Here is an 18,778-nt window from a genome sequence, read left to right as displayed (position 1 = left end):
GATAGAAATTATTTTCACAGGCGTCTACGAAAAATGCAATGAACATTCAAGTTAAAATTGGTAGGCCAAACAGCAGCCAATCACAGTGGAAAAAATATTCTTGCTCTTGCCATTTTCTAGTTGTTAAATAAACGAGCAGATAAAAGATGTTCAACATGCCAGTTCAAACTTTGAACTATTTGCAAAACGACTGAGCTCTGCAACATTAAAACATGGATAGAACTGTATCTACATTAATCATAGCTCTTCTTCTCTTCAGTGTTTCTGTGGGTTTCTGGTGGTGCAGCTCTGTGCTGCCTTCAGGAGAATGGGACATCAGAGTATCATCCATAAAATTTCACTCACATGGCATTTATTGTGCAAACCAGAGGTTTCAGTGGAAAAATTAAAGTTCCAGATCCTTTTAATGCCATACAAATATGAGACAGAAACATGGATTATATCTTTATAAATCAACCTATTGATTTAAAGATTAATAGTTTTACTGGACAGAAATTACAAAGAACAAATCTGGTTCTAAATCAAATCCTAATGATTCAAATTGAAAGTGTCATGGAGTCATCAGCCTCATGACATTAACACTGACATGAAAAATAATATTGAAGAAATAAATATATCAAATCTAATTAAAAACATAAATAAGTGATCAGTTATTTACCGTTATGGTCTGGAAGATAATTATTCTCAGTACTAGATATGGTCTCAACAAACCCATGGCACTTCAATATTATTTCACCTTTTATCTGGAAAGTTTCTTGTTTATTCTTGCCATACAGTCCTCTGTATTAATTATTGAGCGAAAGGTCTTGCCATACCAGTTTATTCCTCCGTGTTTACTTTAGTTTCATAGTTTATTCTTGCATTTTGTTCTTCATTTCCATTTAGTTTCCTTTGATTAGTATTGTCCTCTCTTGGATTATTGCTGTGTCCACTTTAGTTTCTTTCCTGTTGCTAGATTTATTTTATCCTTTATTCCCTTTATTCACCATCAGTAATCTTCACTCATCACCTGCTGCGCCTCCTAATTGTCATGTTTCACATCATGTGTCGATTTTTTACTGTTCAGTGTCGGATTCTGTTTTTATGACATAATTCACATCTAGTTTGTCGCTCCGTTTTATGTCTCGCTTCTCCCGTTTCAAAGTTTTGCGCAATGTGCGTCTCATTTGTTGTTTATGTTTTAACTAACTATGGTGTGATGCGTTCAGGAAACGTATCGACGGGGAAAAGGCAGACTGACAGAAACCTTTTAAAACAATGGAAACAATTTCGGTATCCTGATTATTGAAATTTAAAAGTGCTGTGTTGTTCCATCACACCCGCTTCATACCGGACCACTTACAGCACCGGTGTTAACGCTATAAAATGAATGCCCTTTATCGTGAAATCACCCATGGAGGGATTTCTTTATTTAAATGGATTCATTTTTCAGAGGGATACGAAGTAAGGGTATCGTGATTTTAGTAATTACATGTTCATAATAGCGATTTTCTGTTGTCCTTCCATGGAAGCAGGCGGCCTTCAAACGGTGAAGCTACTAGTAGCAGGAGAACGGAGCTGCACCAAGAAGCTACAAACACTGAATAGAAGGAGAGCTGCCATTGATACAGTTGCAGCCAAGCATGATTTAATGTTACGAAATACAATTTTAGAAAGTTGCTCAAAGTCTAAACTGGTATTGTTGTGCTTATAAGGTGTAAAGTTTACCTTCGACCAAACGCCCCCCAAAGGAAACCCAGCGCCCCCTGAACGCCCCCCGGAGGGCGGTACCGCTCACGTTGAGAACCGCTAGACTGGATTATATTCTGAAGCACAACAAACCTATGAAAATAAACTCGCATGAAGTCATTTTACATTATTTAACATATATACCAGGCAGAATCATCAAACCGTTTAGATCAGAGAACATCTGTGCCACAGCTGTATCTACAGTAATAACAAAAATGCAGTAAAGAAATGATTTATTAGTATCAACTCGGTGAGAAATCACATTTCCAGCAATACAACAGAAAATGCCTAGTGTATTCAATAAAATGCTTATAGAAATCAAATCAAACCATTAGTGGAAGAGAAACGTACCTAAATGCAAAAGTTGTCTTAAAAGCACAGAAAATCTCCACAATAAACTCTACAACAATACCATTTTAAATCAGTTTCCATTGTCATAAGTGTGTCATAGACTAACACTCACAGCTGAATAACTTTGTTTTTCCTTAGAGTATTCCTGTCATGAAGTGTGTTTTGGAAGTGGTGAGGCAGACGCTGAGACCCAGGTTGAAGTGAAGGATAAGTGATTTTAATGGCAATAATCCACAAGAAAAAATGTAAAAATCCTGGCAGCAGAGCGAGAGTGGAAGGCTAAGGCTTGACAACTGGTAGCAACAGGAAAAACCAACGGGAAAAAACTACAGCCAGACTACAAGTTAACATTACACTCAATGAGACAAACGACCAGCACCCGACAAGGAACACAGGTGTCATTAAATACACAGAGAGTAATCAGGGAACGAGACACACCTGGGAACAATCAAGGGGAAAATCAGGACAGCACAGAGACTCACTAGAAACAGACCCTAAAATAAAAACAGAGAAACGTAAATCTCACTTAAATGTGATTTCCATTTGTAATAGGATTTGTCCTCATTTCCTGTCCCTAAAATATCACAACTAGAATGTTTATCTTTAGTGGATTCTCATGTGTTTAAAATTGGTTTCTGGATACATCCAGGTCCAGAAAGTTAACAACTGAAATGTTTATCCTGTGTGGATTCTCATGTGTCGAATTAAATGTTTTCTGCTACATCTGTATCCACAAAGATCACAACTGAAAGGTTTCTCTCCTGTGTGGATTCTCATGTGTTCTCTTAAACTTGATTTCTGGCTACATCTGTATCCACAAAGACCACAGCTGAAAGGTTTATCCTCTGTGTGGATTCTCATGTGTCTATTTAAACTCGATTTTCTGCTACACCTGTATCCACAAACATCACAACTGAAAGGTTTCTCTCCTGTGTGGATTCTCATGTGACGAATTAAATCTTTCCTGCTACATCTGTATCCACAAAGATCACAGCTGAAAGGTCTTTCCTCTGTGTGGATTCTCATGTGTCTATTTAAATTTGATTTCTGGCTACATCTGTATCCACAAAGATCACAACTGAAAGGTTTATCCTCTGTGTGGATTCTCATGTGTCTATTTAAACTTGATTTCTGGCTACATCTGTATCCACAAAGATCACAACTGAAAGGTTTATCCTCTGTGTGGATTCTCATGTGTCTATTTAAACTCGATTTTCTGCTACACCTGTATCCACAAACATCACAACTGAAAGGTTTATCCTCTGTGTGGATTCTCATGTGTCCATTTAAATGCGTTTTCTGGCTACATCTGTATCCACAAAGATCGAGCGAGAGTGGAAGGCTAAGGCTTGACAACTGGTAGCAACAGGAAAAACCAACAGGAAAAAACTACAGCCAGACTACAAGATAACTCTACACTCAATGAGACAAACCACCAGCACCCGACAAGGAACACAGGTGTCATTAAATACACAGAGAGTAATCAGGGAATGAGACACACCAGGGAACAATCAAGGGAAAATCAGGACAGCACAGAGACTCACTAGAAACAGACCCTAAAACAAACACACTGAGAAACGTAAATCTCACTTAAATGTGATTTCCAATTGTAATAGGATTTGTCCTCATTTCCTGTCCCTAAAATATCACAACTAGAATGTTTATCTTTAGTGGATTCTCATGTGTTTAAAATTGGTTTCTGGATACATCCAGGTCCAGAAAGTTAACAACTGAAATGTTTATCCTGTGTGGATTCTCATGTGTCGAATTAAATGTTGTTTTCTGCTATATCTGTGTCCACAAAGATCACAACTGAAAGGTTTCTCTCCTGTGTGGATTCTCATGTGTCGAATTAAATGTTGTTTTCTGCTACATCTGTATCCACAAAGATCACAACTGAAAGGTTTCTCTCCTGTGTGGATTCTCAGGTGTTCACTTAAACTTGATTTCTGGCTACATCTGTATCCACAAAGATCACAGCTGAAAGGTTTATCCTGTGTGTGGATTCTCATGTGTCTATTTAAACTCGATTTTCTGCTACACATGTATCCACAAACATCACAACTGAAAGGTTTCTCTCCTGTGTGGATTCTCATGTGACAAATTAAATCTTTCCTGCTACATCTGTATCCACAAAGATCACAACTGAAAGGTTTCTCTCCTGTGTGGATTCTCATGTGTCGAATTAAATGTTGTTTTCTGCTACATCTGTATCCACAAAGATCACAACTGAAAGGTTTCTCTCCTGTGTGGATTCTCAGGTGTTCACTTAAACTTGATTTCTGGCTACATCTGTATCCACAAAGATCACAGCTGAAAGGTTTATCCTCTGTGTGGATTCTCATGTGTACATTTAAACTTGATTTTAAACTAAATCTGTATCCACAAAGATCACAACTGAAAGGTTTATCCTGGGTGTGGATTCTCATGTGTCCACTTAAATTTGATTTCTGGCTAAATTTGTAGCCACAAAGATCACAAATGAAAGGTTTATCCTCTGTGTGGATTCTCATGTGTCTATTTAAATTTGATTTCTGGCTACATCTGTATCCACAAAGATCACAACTGAAAGGTTTCTCTCCTGTATGGATTCTCATGTGTGTGTCTAAGGTACTTCTGTTGCTAAATGTGTGTCCACACAATTTACAGAGATGTTCACGTCCTGCTATGGTTCTCGCATGTCCTTTTGATGTTGGATTTCTATTACATATTTCACTATAGTCATCACAGATAAACTTCGTTTCAACCTGAACTTTCCTCATTGAGTCTGGGGTTTTCTTTGAAGTAAAGGTTTTAATTTTATCCTCAGAGTTTGGAGAACCTTTAGTGGAATTGCTCACCTTTCTCTCATTTGCCCTGTACTTACTATTTGGTCTGTAATCTGGCAATTGTCCAAGTTGAAAGTGAACATTATTTACATCAGCTTCTTCCTCCTCCTCAATGAGTTCAGTCTCTGATGAGTTGAAATAATCTCCATGATATTGAGTCTTGATAGGTTCTGCTGCTTCACAGTGATCTTCTGGTAACTCTCCGTCTTGCATGTGGTGCCGATGAAGGCGAGATGATGGGAGAAACTCTTCATCATCCTCATTCATGGTTGGTGGGAGAAACTCTGGACCTTGTAACTCAAAACCTGGACCATGTTCTTCTGGAGCATCTTCTTTAAGCAGCAACATCTGCTGAGCATCTGCAGGAACCAATGAAGCAAATTACAAACATAAGAAACCACTGCAGCTTTATATTCACATCATTACTTGAGTTAAAAACCATCCTACGTAAATTTTAGACTTCAGATCGAACTGCCATTTTGTTCGCTCTGAGGCAACACCCCCACCGGAAATCAGCATTTTAAGCCTGTTTTTGATAGCATCTCTTCGCCAGCAACAGTGATAACAAAGACCAGTTTAAAGTTGAAGCACTGAACCGAGCTGGGAGAGCCGAACAATCACACAGTCCCTGTCTCCTTGCAGCAGCTTCACCTCTAGCAGCATTTATATAAACCATCTATGTGGCTCATTTTTGGACAAAACTGCACCACAGTATTTGTTAGGTATAAAAGTCACACCACTTGTTTAGCGTATACAAGCTTAATGTAAAACCCAAACGGGTCTGTCACTGTAATACAATTTGCTAGGTACATAATTGTCCCAGAAATTATTAAAATAAACTAAGGGCATCAAATTCATTTTTATTTTGGGTCATATCAAAACTATGAATGTCCTCAAAGAGCTGGATGTGGTAAAACATGTTTATAAAATCCATTAATAAACCTCTAAAATGTGAAAAAATAGTTTCTTCTGCACTCAATGGATAACTTTTTAACAGTTAAATAAACATGAACATAATTTCACATTGATTTAGTTTAGCAGTTTTGTGGACAGGGGAAAAACAAAAAACTATTCTGGCTTTAATCTTCTGAGATCAAAAGTCAAAATTTTGAGAAAACATTCAAAATTTTTTACTTTGATATTAGAATATTAAAATCATAATAATTCTTACATGGTTCTTTACGTTGTTGTGATTGAATGCAGACTTCCCAGACCAAAGTGCCTCTATACCCAGTTTCAGAGCTAATGAGGAAGAGGGTCTGACTCCAACCATCATTTGAACAGTTTGTTCAATCTGGGTGAAGATCAGAAAGATAACCGACTTCAAGCCTAAATGATGAGAGCTATCTAGAAAAAGAAAGCCAAAGACCTGAACATAATCTTCAATGGCTTTAGGAACCAGAGCTCCACTGAACCAAGAGCAGCAGAAAAGCTGAATGTTTCAATGATGAATCAAATTGGAAACGTATTTTTGCGTTGGGATTCAGTCACTCTTCCATCAGATAGAAAGCTAATTTGCTAACACAGACAAACATTCTCTCAACTTTCTGTTAAGAAGATAAACCTCAGAAAGCTGCTCCTGAACAATTACTGATAAGAAAACATACAGACCTAATCTATGCAGCAGGACTTTGGGGTTGAAATCAGCCTCCAGCGTTTTGCCTCGATGCTCCATTTCTTCTAATGGAGACCGCTCCTCTTCACAACCAGAGTGATTGGTCAACTGGTGGTGAGGTCAACTTGTGGGCCCAGCTGAGAGAGACAGGAACCACAAAATGAACCATGTTAAAAAGCTACAAATCATTGTAAAATATAATCTGATTCTATAACTCATCTATTAGGATCTTTAGTTAGTCCCAGTTATTCTCACAGGACAATAGTTGGGTTTCTTAATGTGCAGTATTGTACTTTTTACTTTAGTTCAACAAACAGAATAGAGACATCGGCTAAAGTTTGGTAACCAACGACAAAATGTTTAAAGATTACAGAATAAGTAAAACTAATAATTAAAACTGAAAAATGACTAAATAAATGACATAACATAACAAACATAGCAGTGGCCTCTGACCCCTACAAGCAACATCCAAAGAGCTGATTTAGACAAAAGCAGTAATTTAAAGCGTGTGGAAGAACTTCATGCATTATTTCATCAAAGTTTTAATTCCACAGCAATATTTCAGCTCACCAGGACGCTGGAGTTCACAGATGATCCCACAACTGATCCTCAGCAGGAAATGGCCGCTCTGCGCCGCACTCGGCTCTTCTTCACCATCCGTTTCTGAAACACACCATCCTGTTAAAATACTGCCTGCTCAACACTTTACTGCGAAGGTACTAACATATTTCAACAAACTATGAGAATATTTACAGTTTCTTTTACCATAAAATTATCATCTAATCATGAAAACCAGCACGCGTTGTCCCCGCACGACCCAAGATGGAGAAACAGGAAATCCTACTATTCAGTTTCTTCTTCCTCTTGCGGTTTTTGCGGGTTGGCAAAAAAAAAAAAAAAAAAAGCCTTCCGGTGCCGCCACCTACTGGTGAGGAGTGCAGGTAAAAGTGGCGATTTTATTCTATTGTCAGAGCGAAAACTATTTAAATTTGGTTAGGACTGTCAGTGTTAGATATCGAAACAAGTACAAAAACTTTTCTCTCACATATAAGTATTACAAATGTCTATATGTTGTATATCTTAAGTTTTTGAGAAAATATTTTTTTCATAAATATTTAGACGTAAAAGTATCCATACCTTTTGCATACTTAGTTATTTTCATTCAACAGAGCAGTTCATTTCAAATGACAAGAGGAATTCCTTAAGAATAAAAATCCAATCTACATTTTCTGTTTTCAACAGCATTTCAATAATAAATTTTAAATTAGGTGTATATTGTAAAAGCAACATTTTATATTCCTACTTCTGATCAGAAAAACATGTGGTAACGATAAAAGATCAATTTAAATCTAGTATTAATCAGAAGTGTGAATAATTTTGAGCCGTAATTATTTTAGAAATATTTCTTCACGCATAGAATGGTGTAATAAAAACACAATTTAACCTTTGTTTGGATTGTTTATTCCAATGAATTTTCAAAAACCAGAATTCCTTTCGATGCACTACATTACCAACAAAGACTAAATTTGGAGCAGAAACATGGTTTTAAGAAAACTTTCAGCTCTTCTAAATGTATGGCTCCATGACAGGAGCAGCCACAATGGATAAGGTGAAATTTTGAGATACTTGTGACAAAGTAATGATCTTTTCAGGAAGGATCAGAGCAGACTACCTGCTAAGTCCCTGAATACTTGAAAAGAACATTTTCATAGGAAAATCACCGTTTTTGACTTAATTATATTTACAGAGTGATTAGGATTTTTATTACATTAAATATTACAAAAGTTGACATTAAAACAAATACAAATAGATTTTTGCAATACATCTAGAAAGCTGAAAACAACAGGAGGATTTTCTATTTATTTACATTTTAAGAGTCGTAACTAACTGCAGCTTGAAATGGATCCAACCAAATCTCTCAATATTTCACAGACAGCTAGCTACACATGTTTTATTTTAAAGATAAAGTGCAGCTGAATTAGCCTCCGGTGATTTAATATGCAGGGGAATTTTTACATGAAGATGCATTTAATTGGCAAATAGTGACCTGTACTTGTTTAGTACTGGTCTTGTTTGGTCTAATCCAAGTTTAGATCCTTAAGAATCTACAGACTAGACGTTTCTCAACCTTTTTTGGGCCAGTGCCCCCCTAGACTTTATCCAGGTCCCTCACCGCCCCCCACCAAAGAATTTGTAGGCTACTTTACACTGACTATTATTGGGGCATGCCATAGCAATGCATGGCAGGCACCTATTGTTCTACACCTAATAGAATGTTTCTTTATTTATTTTTATTCCGTCACTGTTAATGCAGAGGGAGCTATTATTTTTATTGGGATTCGGAGTTACCATGGCGACATGATTCGCAAAAAATGAAAAAAATCCAAAATCCCATTAAAGTCAATGGAGCGAGGAAAAATCAAAAACTTAAAATACCCTATTTTTGAGGAATTTCTGTGTCGTCATAAATTGACGTAGAAATGCCATTCAAATTTCAGTTTGTAGATATGTCCGTGATCTCTTCTAAAGTGAAGACAGTACGTCAATACCAATTACAGTTTGTCCACATCTTGTCTCCAAGCGATCCAAAGTTTTAGATTTTTCATAAAATTAGAGTGTAACTGAAACTAGCTGCCGCTCCGTTAGTGAGAAAAAAAGTGGATTTCGGACCCCTAAATAATTTTTAAATAACCGCCACGCCTACAGGTATGGCTCTATCAATATTGAAGTCAGTCATGACATTCACACGCATGCCTGCTCCCGTAAAATGTATTCAAAATTTCTCTAAGGCTTACTTTTTTCTTTCAAGGTGCTTTAGAGCAAAGTCATCGTAGAGGGTAAATCTGACGCTCTCAAGTGTTTTCCGTACATTTCTGAAAAATTTAGGTGCTCAGCGCACACCGTTTTTCTCTCATCGCTGTTATTACTATGAGTGAGGTAGAGATATGAATCGCAGGACTATCGGAGACGACAAATAGCCCTCTCATACGCTTCAAACGGTTTTCGAATACGTATCACGGTTCCCGAACAGGAAGGAGTTGTTCGGACAGCTTTTTTTAGTGAAACTGGCTGGCTCAAACAGATAGAATTATGTCTCCCCCTGTGTGTCTCTCTCACGGCTGGCAGTTGGCAGAGAGGATTAATCACCATAGCAACAGAACACAGGCCACAGCTGCTGATTCAGACTACAAACACGTGGCCACCTCTGTAGTTCTAACTACGGCAAGCACCCAGTTAAAGCAGAGGGCTAGGTTTAACCCCACCACTGTTACTCATTGGATCAGAGTGACCATTTAAAATTAAGCTTAATAAGAATTTCAAAATAAAAGCCTTGACCATTTTCACATCATGCAATTGCTCTATTCGTCATTATATAACTGGTGTTACCAAACCACTGTTACACACTGGATTAGTGTGGCCATTTCAAATGATGTTAACTGAAATTTTCAAAATAAAAGCCTTGCCCATTTTTACATCAAGCAATTGGTCTGTAGGGATTTACATGACTGTTTTAACCAAACTACTGTTTCACTTTGAATTAGTGTGGTCATATAAAATGGAGCTTACTTATTTTGAAGCTTTTATTTCAAAATAAAAGCTTCAATATTCCTCCCACATTAGTGCACCGCCTATGGTGGTGCAATAATATTAGCATTTTTTATGTTTGTTTTCCTCAGGATAACATTAGCACAAATATTAGCATTTCATTGCCCTTGACTTAGCACTAGCCTTTCACCTAAAGTTAGCTATTAGCTAAATTTCTTATTAATTAGACATGCTTAGTATACTGAATGGAGCAAGTAAAATTAAAACAACATGATCGTGTTGCTCCACATGCTACTGCCAGCATTTAGACTAACATTAGCAAATTGCCTAATTTTAGCTTATGCATTAACTTTAACATAATGAAACTTACAAGTACAGCTTAGTCAACATGCTTCTGCCTCTCCACAGGTTTTTACTACATTGCAGTTTTCTTTAGCATTAATGCAAATTTTTAGCATCATAATGCTGGGTTAAAGCCGACGGGCACACTTTGGCATGCCCCGTAAGATTTCTGCAGGAATTTTCTAATTTTATTATTAATAATACCATCACTGTTGTAGATGTTTTGATTTTCATATTTGTTTCTGTATTTATCATCAAAAATAATTTTCCCGAGAACAAAAATGCCATGGGGATAGAAATTATTTTCACGAAAAATGCAATGAACATTCAAGTTAAAATTGGTAGGCCAAACAGCAGCCAATCACAGTGGAAAAAATATTCTTGCTCTTGCCATTTTCTAGTTGTTAAATAAACGAGCAGATAAAAGATGTTCAACATGCCAGTTTAAACTTTGAACTATTTGCAAAACGACTGAGCTCTGCAACATTAAAACATGGATAGAACTGTATCTACATTAATCATAGCTCTTCTTCTCTTCAGTGTTTCTGTGGGTTTCTGGTGGTGCAGCTCTTTGCTGCCTTCAGGAGAATGGGACATCAGAGTATCATCCATAAAATTTCAATCACATGGCATTTAATGTGCAAACCAGAGGTTTCAGTGGAAAAATTAAAGTTCCAGATCCTTTTAATGCCATGAGACAGAAACATGGATTATATCTTTATAAATCAACCTGTCTATTGATTTAAAGATTAATAGTTTTACTGGACAGAAATGACAAAGAACAAATCTGGTTCGTAATCAAATCCTAATGATTCAAATTGAAAGTGTCATGGAGTCATCAGCCTCATGACATTAACACTGACATGAAAAATAATATTGAAGAAATAAATATATCAAATCTAATTAAAAACATAAATAAGTGATCAGTTATTTACCGTTATGGTCTGGAAGATAATTCTCAGTACTAGATATGGTCTCAACAAACCCATGGCACTTCATCAATATTATTTCACCTTTTATCTGGAAATAGTGTCTTGTTTATTCTTGCCATACAGTCCTCTGTATTAATTATTGAGCGAAAGGTCTTGCCATACCAGTTTATTCCTCCGTGTTTACTTTAGTTTCATAGTTTATTCTTGCATTTTGTTCTTGATTTCCATTTAGTTTCCTTTGATTAGTATTGTCCTCTCTTGGATTATTGCTATGTCCACTTTAGTTTCTTTCCTGTTGCTAGATTTATTTTATCCTTTATTCACCATCAGTAATCTTCACTCATCACCTGCTGCGCCTCCTAATCGTCATGTTTCACATCATGTGTCGATTTTTCACTGTTCAGTGTCGGATTCTGTTTTTATGACATAATTCATATCTAGTTCGTCGCTCCGTTTTATGTCCCGCTTCTCCCGTTTCAAAGTTTTGCGCAATGTGCGTCTCATTTTTTGTTTATGTTTTAACTAACTATGGTGTGATGCGTTCAGGAAACGTATCGACGGGGAAAAGGCAGACTGACAGAAACCTTTTAAAACAATGGAAACAATTTCGGTATCCTGATTATTGAAATTTAAAAGTGCTGTGTTGTTCCATCACACCCGCTTCATACCGGACCACTTACAGCACTGATGTTAACGCTATAAAATGAACGCCCTTTATCGTGATATCACCCATGGAGGGATTTCTTTATTTAAATGGATTCATTTTTCAGAGGGATACGAAGTAAGGGTATCGTGATTTTAGTAATTACATGTTCATAAGAGCGATTTTCTGTTGTCCTTCCATGGAAGCAGGCGGCCTTCAAACGGTGAAGCTACTAGTAGCAGGAGAACGGAGCTGCACCAAGAAGCTACAAACACTGAATAGAAGGAGAGCTGCCATTGATACAGTTGCAGCCAAGCATGATTTAATGTTACGAAATACAATTTTAGAAAGTTGCTCAAAGTCTAAACTGGTATTGTTGTGCTTATAAGGTGTAAAGTTTACCTTCGACCAAACGCCCCCAAAGGAAACCCAGCGCCCCCTGAACGCCCCCGGAGGGCGGTACCGCTCACGTTGAGAACCGCTAGACTGGATTATATTCTGAAGCACAACAAACCTATGAAAATAAACTCGCATGAAGTCATTTACATTATTGAACATATACACCAGGCAGAATAATCAAACCGTTTAGATCAGAGAACATCTGTGGCACAGCTGTATCTACAGCAATAACAAAAATGCAGTAAAGAAATGATTTATTAGTATTAACTCGGTGAGAAATCACATTTCCAGCAATACAACAGAAAATGCCTAGTGTATTCAATAAAATGCTTATAGAAATCAAATAAAACCATTAGTGGAAGAGAAACGTACCTAAATGCAAAAGTTGTCTTAAAAGCACAGAAAATCTCCACAATAAACTCTACAAAATACCATTTTAAATCAGTTTCCATTGTCATAAGTGCTTCATAGACTAACACTCACAGCTGAATAACTTTGTTTTTCCTTAGAGTATTCCTGTCATGAAGTGTGTTTTGGAAGTGGTGAGGCAGACGCTGAGACCCAGGTTGAAGTGAAGGAAAGTTGATTTTAATGGCAATAATCCACAAGAAAAAAAATGCTAAAATCCTGGCAGCAGAGCGAGAGTGGAAGGCTAAGGCTTGACAACTGGTAGCAACAGGAAAAACCAACAGGAAAAAACTACAGCCAGACTACAAGATAACATTACACTCAATGAGACAAACCACCAGCACCCGACAAGGAACACAGGTGTCATTAAATACACAGAGAGTAATCAGGGAACGAGACACACTTGGGAACAATCAAGGGGAAAATCAGGACAGCACAGAGACTCACTAGAAACAGACCCTAAAATAAACACAGAGAAACGTAAATCTCACTTAAATGTGATTTCCATTTGTAATAGGATTTGTCCTCATTTCCTGTCCCTAAAATATCACAACTAGAATGTTTATCTTTAGTGAATGCTCATGTGTTTAAAATTGGTTTCTGGATACATCCAGGTCCAGAAAGTTAACAACTGAAAGGTTTATCCTGTGTGGATTCTCATGTGTCGAATTAAATGTTGTTTTCTCCTACATCTGTATCCACAAAGATCACAACTGAAAGGTTTCTCACCCGTGTGGATTCTCATGTGTCTATTTAAACTTGATTTCTGGCTACATCTGTATCCACAAAGATCACAACAGAAAGGTTTATCCTCTGTGTGGATTCTCATGTGTACACTTAAATTGTATTTTTGGCTACATCTGTATCCACAAAGATCACAACTGAGAGGTTTCTCCTCTGTGTGGATTCTCATGTGTCTATTTAAATTGTATTTCTGGCTACATCTGTATCCACAAAGATCACAGCTGAAAGGTTTATCCTCTGTGTGGATTCTCATGTGTCTATTTAAACTTGATTTCTGGCTACATCTGTATCCACAAAGATCACAACTGAAAGGTTTATCCTCTGTGTGGATTCTCATGTGTACATTTAAATGCGATTGCTGGCTACATCTGTATCCACAAAGATCACAACTGAAAGGTTTATCCTCTGTGTGGATTCTCATGTGTACATTTAAACTTGATTTCTGGCTACATCTGTATCCACAAAGATCACAACTGAAAGGTTTTTCCTCTGTGTGGATTCTCATGTGTCCATTTAAATGCGATTGCTGGCTACATCTGTATCCACAAAGATCACAACTGAAAGGTTTATCCTCTGTGTGGATTCTCATGTGTCTATTTAAACTTGATTTCTGGCTACATCTGTATCCACAAAGATCACAACTGAAAGGTTTTTCCTCTGTGTGGATTCTCATGTGTACATTTAAACTTGATTTCTGGCTACATCTGTATCCACAAACATCACAAATGAAAGGCTTCTCTCCTGTATGGATTCTCATGTGTGTGTCTAAGGTACTTCTGTTGCTAAATGTGTGTCCACACAATTTACAGAGATGTTCACGTCCTGCTATGGTTCTTGCATGTCCTTTTGATGTTGGATTTCTATTACATATTTCACCATAGTCATCACAAATAAACTTCATTTCAACCTGAACTTTCCTCATTGAGTCTGGGGTTTTCTTTGAAGTAAAGGGTTTCATTTTATCCTCAAAATTTGGAGAACCTTTAGTTGAATGGCTCACCTTTCTGACATTTCCCCTGCATTTGCCATTTGGTCTGTAATCTGGCAATTGTCCAAGTTTAAAGTGACCATTATTTACATCAGCTTCTTCCTCCTCCTCAATGAGTTCAGTCTCTGATGAGTTGGAATAATCCCCATGATATCGAGTCTTGATAGATTCTGCTGCTTCACAGTGATCTTCTGGTAACTCTCTGTCTTGCATGTGGTGCCGATGAAGGCGAGATGATGGGAGAAACTCTTCATCATCCTCATTCATGGTTGGTGGGAGAGATTCTGGTAGGTCAAAACCTGGACCATGTTCTTCTGGAGCATCTTCTTTAAGCAGCAACATCTGCTGAGCATCTGCAGGAACCAATGAAGCAAATTACAAACATAAGAAACCACTGCAGCTTTATATTCACATCATTACTTGAGTTAAAAACCATCCTACGTAAATTTTAGACTTCAGATCGAACTGCCATTTTGTTCGCTCTGAGGCAACACCCTCACCAGAAATCAGCATTTTAAGCCTGTTTTTGATAGCATCTCTTCACCAGCAACAGTGATAACAAAGACCAGTTTAAAGTTGAAGCACTGAACCGAGCTGGGAGAGCCGAACAATCACACAGTCCCTGCCTCCTTGCAGCAGCTTCACCTCTAGCAGCATTTATATAAACCATCTATGTGGCTCATTTTTGGACAAAACTGCACCACAGTATTTGTTAGGTATAAAAGTCACACCACTTGTTTAGCGTATACAAGCTTAATGTAAAACCCAAACGGGTCTGTCACTGTAATACAATTTGCTAGGTACATAATTGTCCCAGAAATTATTAAAATAAACTAAGGGCATCAAATTCATTTTTATTTTGGGTCATATCAAAACTATGAATGTCCTCAAAGAGCTGGATGTGGTAAAACATGTTTATAAAATCCATTAATAAACCTCTAAAATGTGAATAAATAGTTTCCTCTGCACTCAATGGATAACTTTTTAACAGTTAAATAAACCTGAACATTATTTCACATTGATTTAGTTTAGCAGTTTTGTGGTCAGTGGAAAAACAAAAAACTATTCTGGCTTTAATCTTCTGAGATCAAAAGTCAAAATTTTGAGAAAAATAGTCTAAATATTTGACTTTTGATATTAAAATATTAAAATCATAATAATTCTTACATGGTTCTTTACGTTGTTGTGATTGAATGCAGACTTCCCAGACCAAAGTGCCTCTATACCCAGTTTCAGAGCTAATGAGGGAGAGGGTCTGACTCCAACCATCATTTGAACAGTTTGTTCAATCTGGGTGAAGATCAGAAAGATAACCGACTTCAAGCCTAAATGATGAGAGTTATCTAGAAAAAGAAAGCCAAAGACCTGAACATAATCTTCAATGGCTTTAGGAACCAGAGCTCCACTGAACCAAGAGCAGCAGAAAAGCTGAATGTTTCAATGATGAATCAAATTGGAAACGTATATTTGCGTTGGGATTCAGTCACTCTTCCATCAGATAGAAAGCTAATCTGCTAACAAAGACAGTTTCTCATTTTTCTGTTAAGGAGATAAACCTCAGAAAGCTGCTCCTGAACAATTACTGATAAGAAAACATACAGACCTAATCTATGCAGCAGGACTTTGGGGTTGAAATCAGCCTCCAGCGTTTTGCCTCGATGCTCCATTTCTTCTAATGGAGACCGCTCCTCTTCACAACCAGAGCGATTGGTCAACTGGTGGTGAGTTCAACTTGTGGGTCCAGCTGAGAGAGACAGAAACCACAAAATGAACCATGTTAAAAAGCTACAAATCATTGTAAAATATAATCTGATTCTATAACTCATCTATTAGGATCTTTAGTTGGTCCCAGTTATTCTCACAAGACAATAGTTGGGTTTCTTAATGTGCAGTATTGTACTTTTTACTTTAGTTCAACAAACAGAATAGAGACATCGGCTAAAGTTTGGTAACCAAAGAAAAATGTTCAAAGCTTACAGAATAAGTAAAACTAATAATTAAAACTGAAAAATGACTAAATAAATGACATAACAAACATAGCAGAGGCCTCTGACCCCTACAAGCAACATCCAAAGAGCTGATTTAGACAAAAGCAGTAATTTAAAGCGTGTGGAAGAACTTCATGCATTATTTCCTCAAAGTTTTAATTCCACAGCAATATTTCAGCTCACCAGGACGCTGGAGTTCACAGATGATCCCACAACTGATCCTCAGCAGGAAATGGCCGCTCTGCGCCGCACTCGGCTCTTCTTCACCATCCGTTTCTGAAACACACCATCCTGTTAAAATACTGCCTGCTCAACACTTTACTGCGAAGGTACAAACATATTTCAACAAACTATGATAATATTTACAGTTTTCTTACCAGAAATATCATCTAATCATGAAAACCAGCACGCGTTGTCCCCGCACGACCCAAGATGGAGAAACAGGAAATCCTATTATTCAGTTTCTTCTTCCTCTTGCGGTTTTTGCGGGTTGGCAAAAAAAATAAGCCTTCCGGTGCCGCCACCTACTGGTGAGGAGTGCAGGTAAAATTGGCGATTTTATTCTATTGTCAGAGCGAAAACTATTTAAATTTGGTTAGGACTGTCAGTGTTAGATATTGAAACAAGTACAAAAAACTTTTCTCTCACATATAAGTATTACAAATGTCTATATGTTGTATATCTTAAGTTTTTGAGAAAATATTTTTTTCATAAATATTTAGACGTAAAAGTATCCATACCTTTTGCATACTTAGTTATTTTCATTCAACAGAGCAGTTCATTTCAAATGACAAGAGGAATTCCTTAAGAATAAAAATCCAATCTACATTTTCTGTTTTCAACAGCATTTCAATAATAAATTTTAAATTAGGTGTATATTGTAAAAGCAACATTTTATATTCCTACTTCTGATCAGAAAAACATGTGGTAACAATAAAAGATCAATTTAAATCTAGTATTAATCAGAAGTGTGAATAATTTTGAGCCGTAATTATTTTAGAAATATTTCTTCACGCATAGAATGGTGTAATAAAAACACAATTTAACCTTTGTTTGGATTGTTTATTCCAATGAATTTTCAAAAACCAGAATTCCTTTCGATGCACTACATTACCAACAAAGACTAAATTTGGAGCAGAAACATGGTTTTAAGAAAACTTTCAGCTCTTCTAAATGTATGGCTCCATGACAGGAGCAGCCACAATGGATAAGGTGAAATTTTGAGATACTTGTGACAAAGTAATGATCTTTTCAGGAAGGATCAGAGCAGATTACCTGCTAAGTCCCTGAATACTTGAAAAGAACATTTTCATAGGAAAATCACCGTTTTTGACTTAATTATATTTACAGAGTGATTAGGATTTTTTTAAATATTACAAAAGTTGACATTAAAACAAATACAAATAGATTTTTGCAATACATCTAGAAAGCTGAAAACAACAGGAGGATTTTCTATTTATTTACATTTTAAGAGTCGTAACTAACTGCAGCTTGAAATGGATCCAACCAAATCTCTCAATATTTCACAGACAGCTAGCTACACATGTTTTATTTTAAAGATAAAGTGCAGCTGAATTAGCCTCCGGTGATTTAATATGCAGGGGAATTTTTACATAAAGATGCATTTAATTGGCAAATAGTGACCTGTACTTGTTTAGTACTGGTCTTGTTTGGTCTAATCCAAGTTTAGATCCTTAAGAATCTACAGACTAGACGTTTCTCAACCTTTTTCGGGCCAGTGCCCCCTAGACTTTATCCAGGTCCCTCACCGCCCCCACCAAAGAATTTGTAGGCTCCTTTACACTGACTATTATTGGGGCATGCCATAGCAATGCATGGCAGGCACCTATTGTTCTACACCTAATAGAATGTTTCTTTCTTTATTTATTTTTATTCCGTCACCGTTAATGCAGAGGAAGCTATTATTTTTATTGGGATTCGGAGTTACCATGGCGACATGATTCGCAAAAATGAAAAAAATCCCATTAAAGTCAATGGAGCGAGGAAAAATAAAATACTTAAAATACCCTATTTTTGAGGAATTTCTGTGTCGTCATAAATTGACGTAGAAATGCCATTCAAATTTCAGTTTGTAGATATGTCCGTGATCTCTTCTAAAGTGAAGACAGTACGTCAATACCAATTACAGTTTGTCCACATCTTGTCTCCAAGCGACCCAAAGTTTTAGATTTTTCATAAAATTAGAGTGTAACTGAAACCAGCTGCCGCTCCGTTAGAGTGAGAAAAAAAGTGGATTTCGGACCCC

The 18,778-nt window shown here is 36.9% G+C and overlaps 3 protein-coding genes across 3 annotated transcripts; all 3 read right to left on the bottom strand.

The window, feature by feature from the left end:
• Positions 1-1,944: 1,944 nt before the first annotated feature.
• On the bottom strand, positions 1,945-3,544 carry LOC145549829 (uncharacterized). The gene is made up of 2 exons (XM_081602781.1): positions 3,527-3,544; positions 1,945-3,468 (listed from the first exon to the last, which is right to left on the bottom strand). The coding sequence occupies exons 1-2, from the start codon at positions 3,542-3,544 to the stop codon at positions 2,755-2,757; spliced, it is 732 nt and encodes a 243-aa protein (XP_081458907.1). The 3' UTR covers positions 1,945-2,754.
• LOC145549780 (uncharacterized) lies at positions 3,366-7,376 on the bottom strand. Its single transcript, XM_081602595.1, has 4 exons — positions 7,288-7,376; positions 7,093-7,185; positions 6,519-6,659; positions 3,366-5,266 (listed from the first exon to the last, which is right to left on the bottom strand). The coding sequence occupies exons 3-4, from the start codon at positions 6,580-6,582 to the stop codon at positions 3,819-3,821; spliced, it is 1,512 nt and encodes a 503-aa protein (XP_081458721.1). The 5' UTR covers positions 6,583-6,659; positions 7,093-7,185; positions 7,288-7,376; the 3' UTR covers positions 3,366-3,818.
• Positions 7,377-12,614: 5,238 nt separating this feature from the next.
• LOC145549719 (uncharacterized) lies at positions 12,615-17,759 on the bottom strand. The gene is made up of 4 exons (XM_081602399.1): positions 16,890-17,759; positions 16,696-16,788; positions 16,128-16,268; positions 12,615-14,877 (listed from the first exon to the last, which is right to left on the bottom strand). The coding sequence occupies exons 3-4, from the start codon at positions 16,189-16,191 to the stop codon at positions 13,433-13,435; spliced, it is 1,509 nt and encodes a 502-aa protein (XP_081458525.1). The 5' UTR covers positions 16,192-16,268; positions 16,696-16,788; positions 16,890-17,759; the 3' UTR covers positions 12,615-13,432.
• Positions 17,760-18,778: the final 1,019 nt, after the last annotated feature.

Source organism: Poecilia reticulata, chromosome 21 (assembly GCF_904066995.2).
Source record: "Poecilia reticulata chromosome 21, P_reticulata-male-v2, whole genome shotgun sequence".
Classification (NCBI taxonomy): domain Eukaryota; kingdom Metazoa; phylum Chordata; class Actinopteri; order Cyprinodontiformes; family Poeciliidae; genus Poecilia; species Poecilia reticulata.
Note: the sequence above shows the minus strand (reverse complement) of the source record. Positions and strands in the feature narration are given on the sequence as shown.

Bases quoted from the DNA above. Each gene is read 5' to 3' on its own strand.
- LOC145549780 (XM_081602595.1), bottom strand. From the start codon at position 6,582: ATGGAGCATCGAGGCAAAACGCTGGAGGCTGATTTCAACCCCAAAGTC. The intron at 5,267-6,518 runs GTCTGTATGTTT...TGGTTCCTGCAG, and splicing joins AGTCCTGCTGCATAGATTAG to ATGCTCAGCAGATGTTGCTG.
- LOC145549719 (XM_081602399.1), bottom strand. From the start codon at position 16,191: ATGGAGCATCGAGGCAAAACGCTGGAGGCTGATTTCAACCCCAAAGTC. The intron at 14,878-16,127 runs GTCTGTATGTTT...TGGTTCCTGCAG, and splicing joins AGTCCTGCTGCATAGATTAG to ATGCTCAGCAGATGTTGCTG.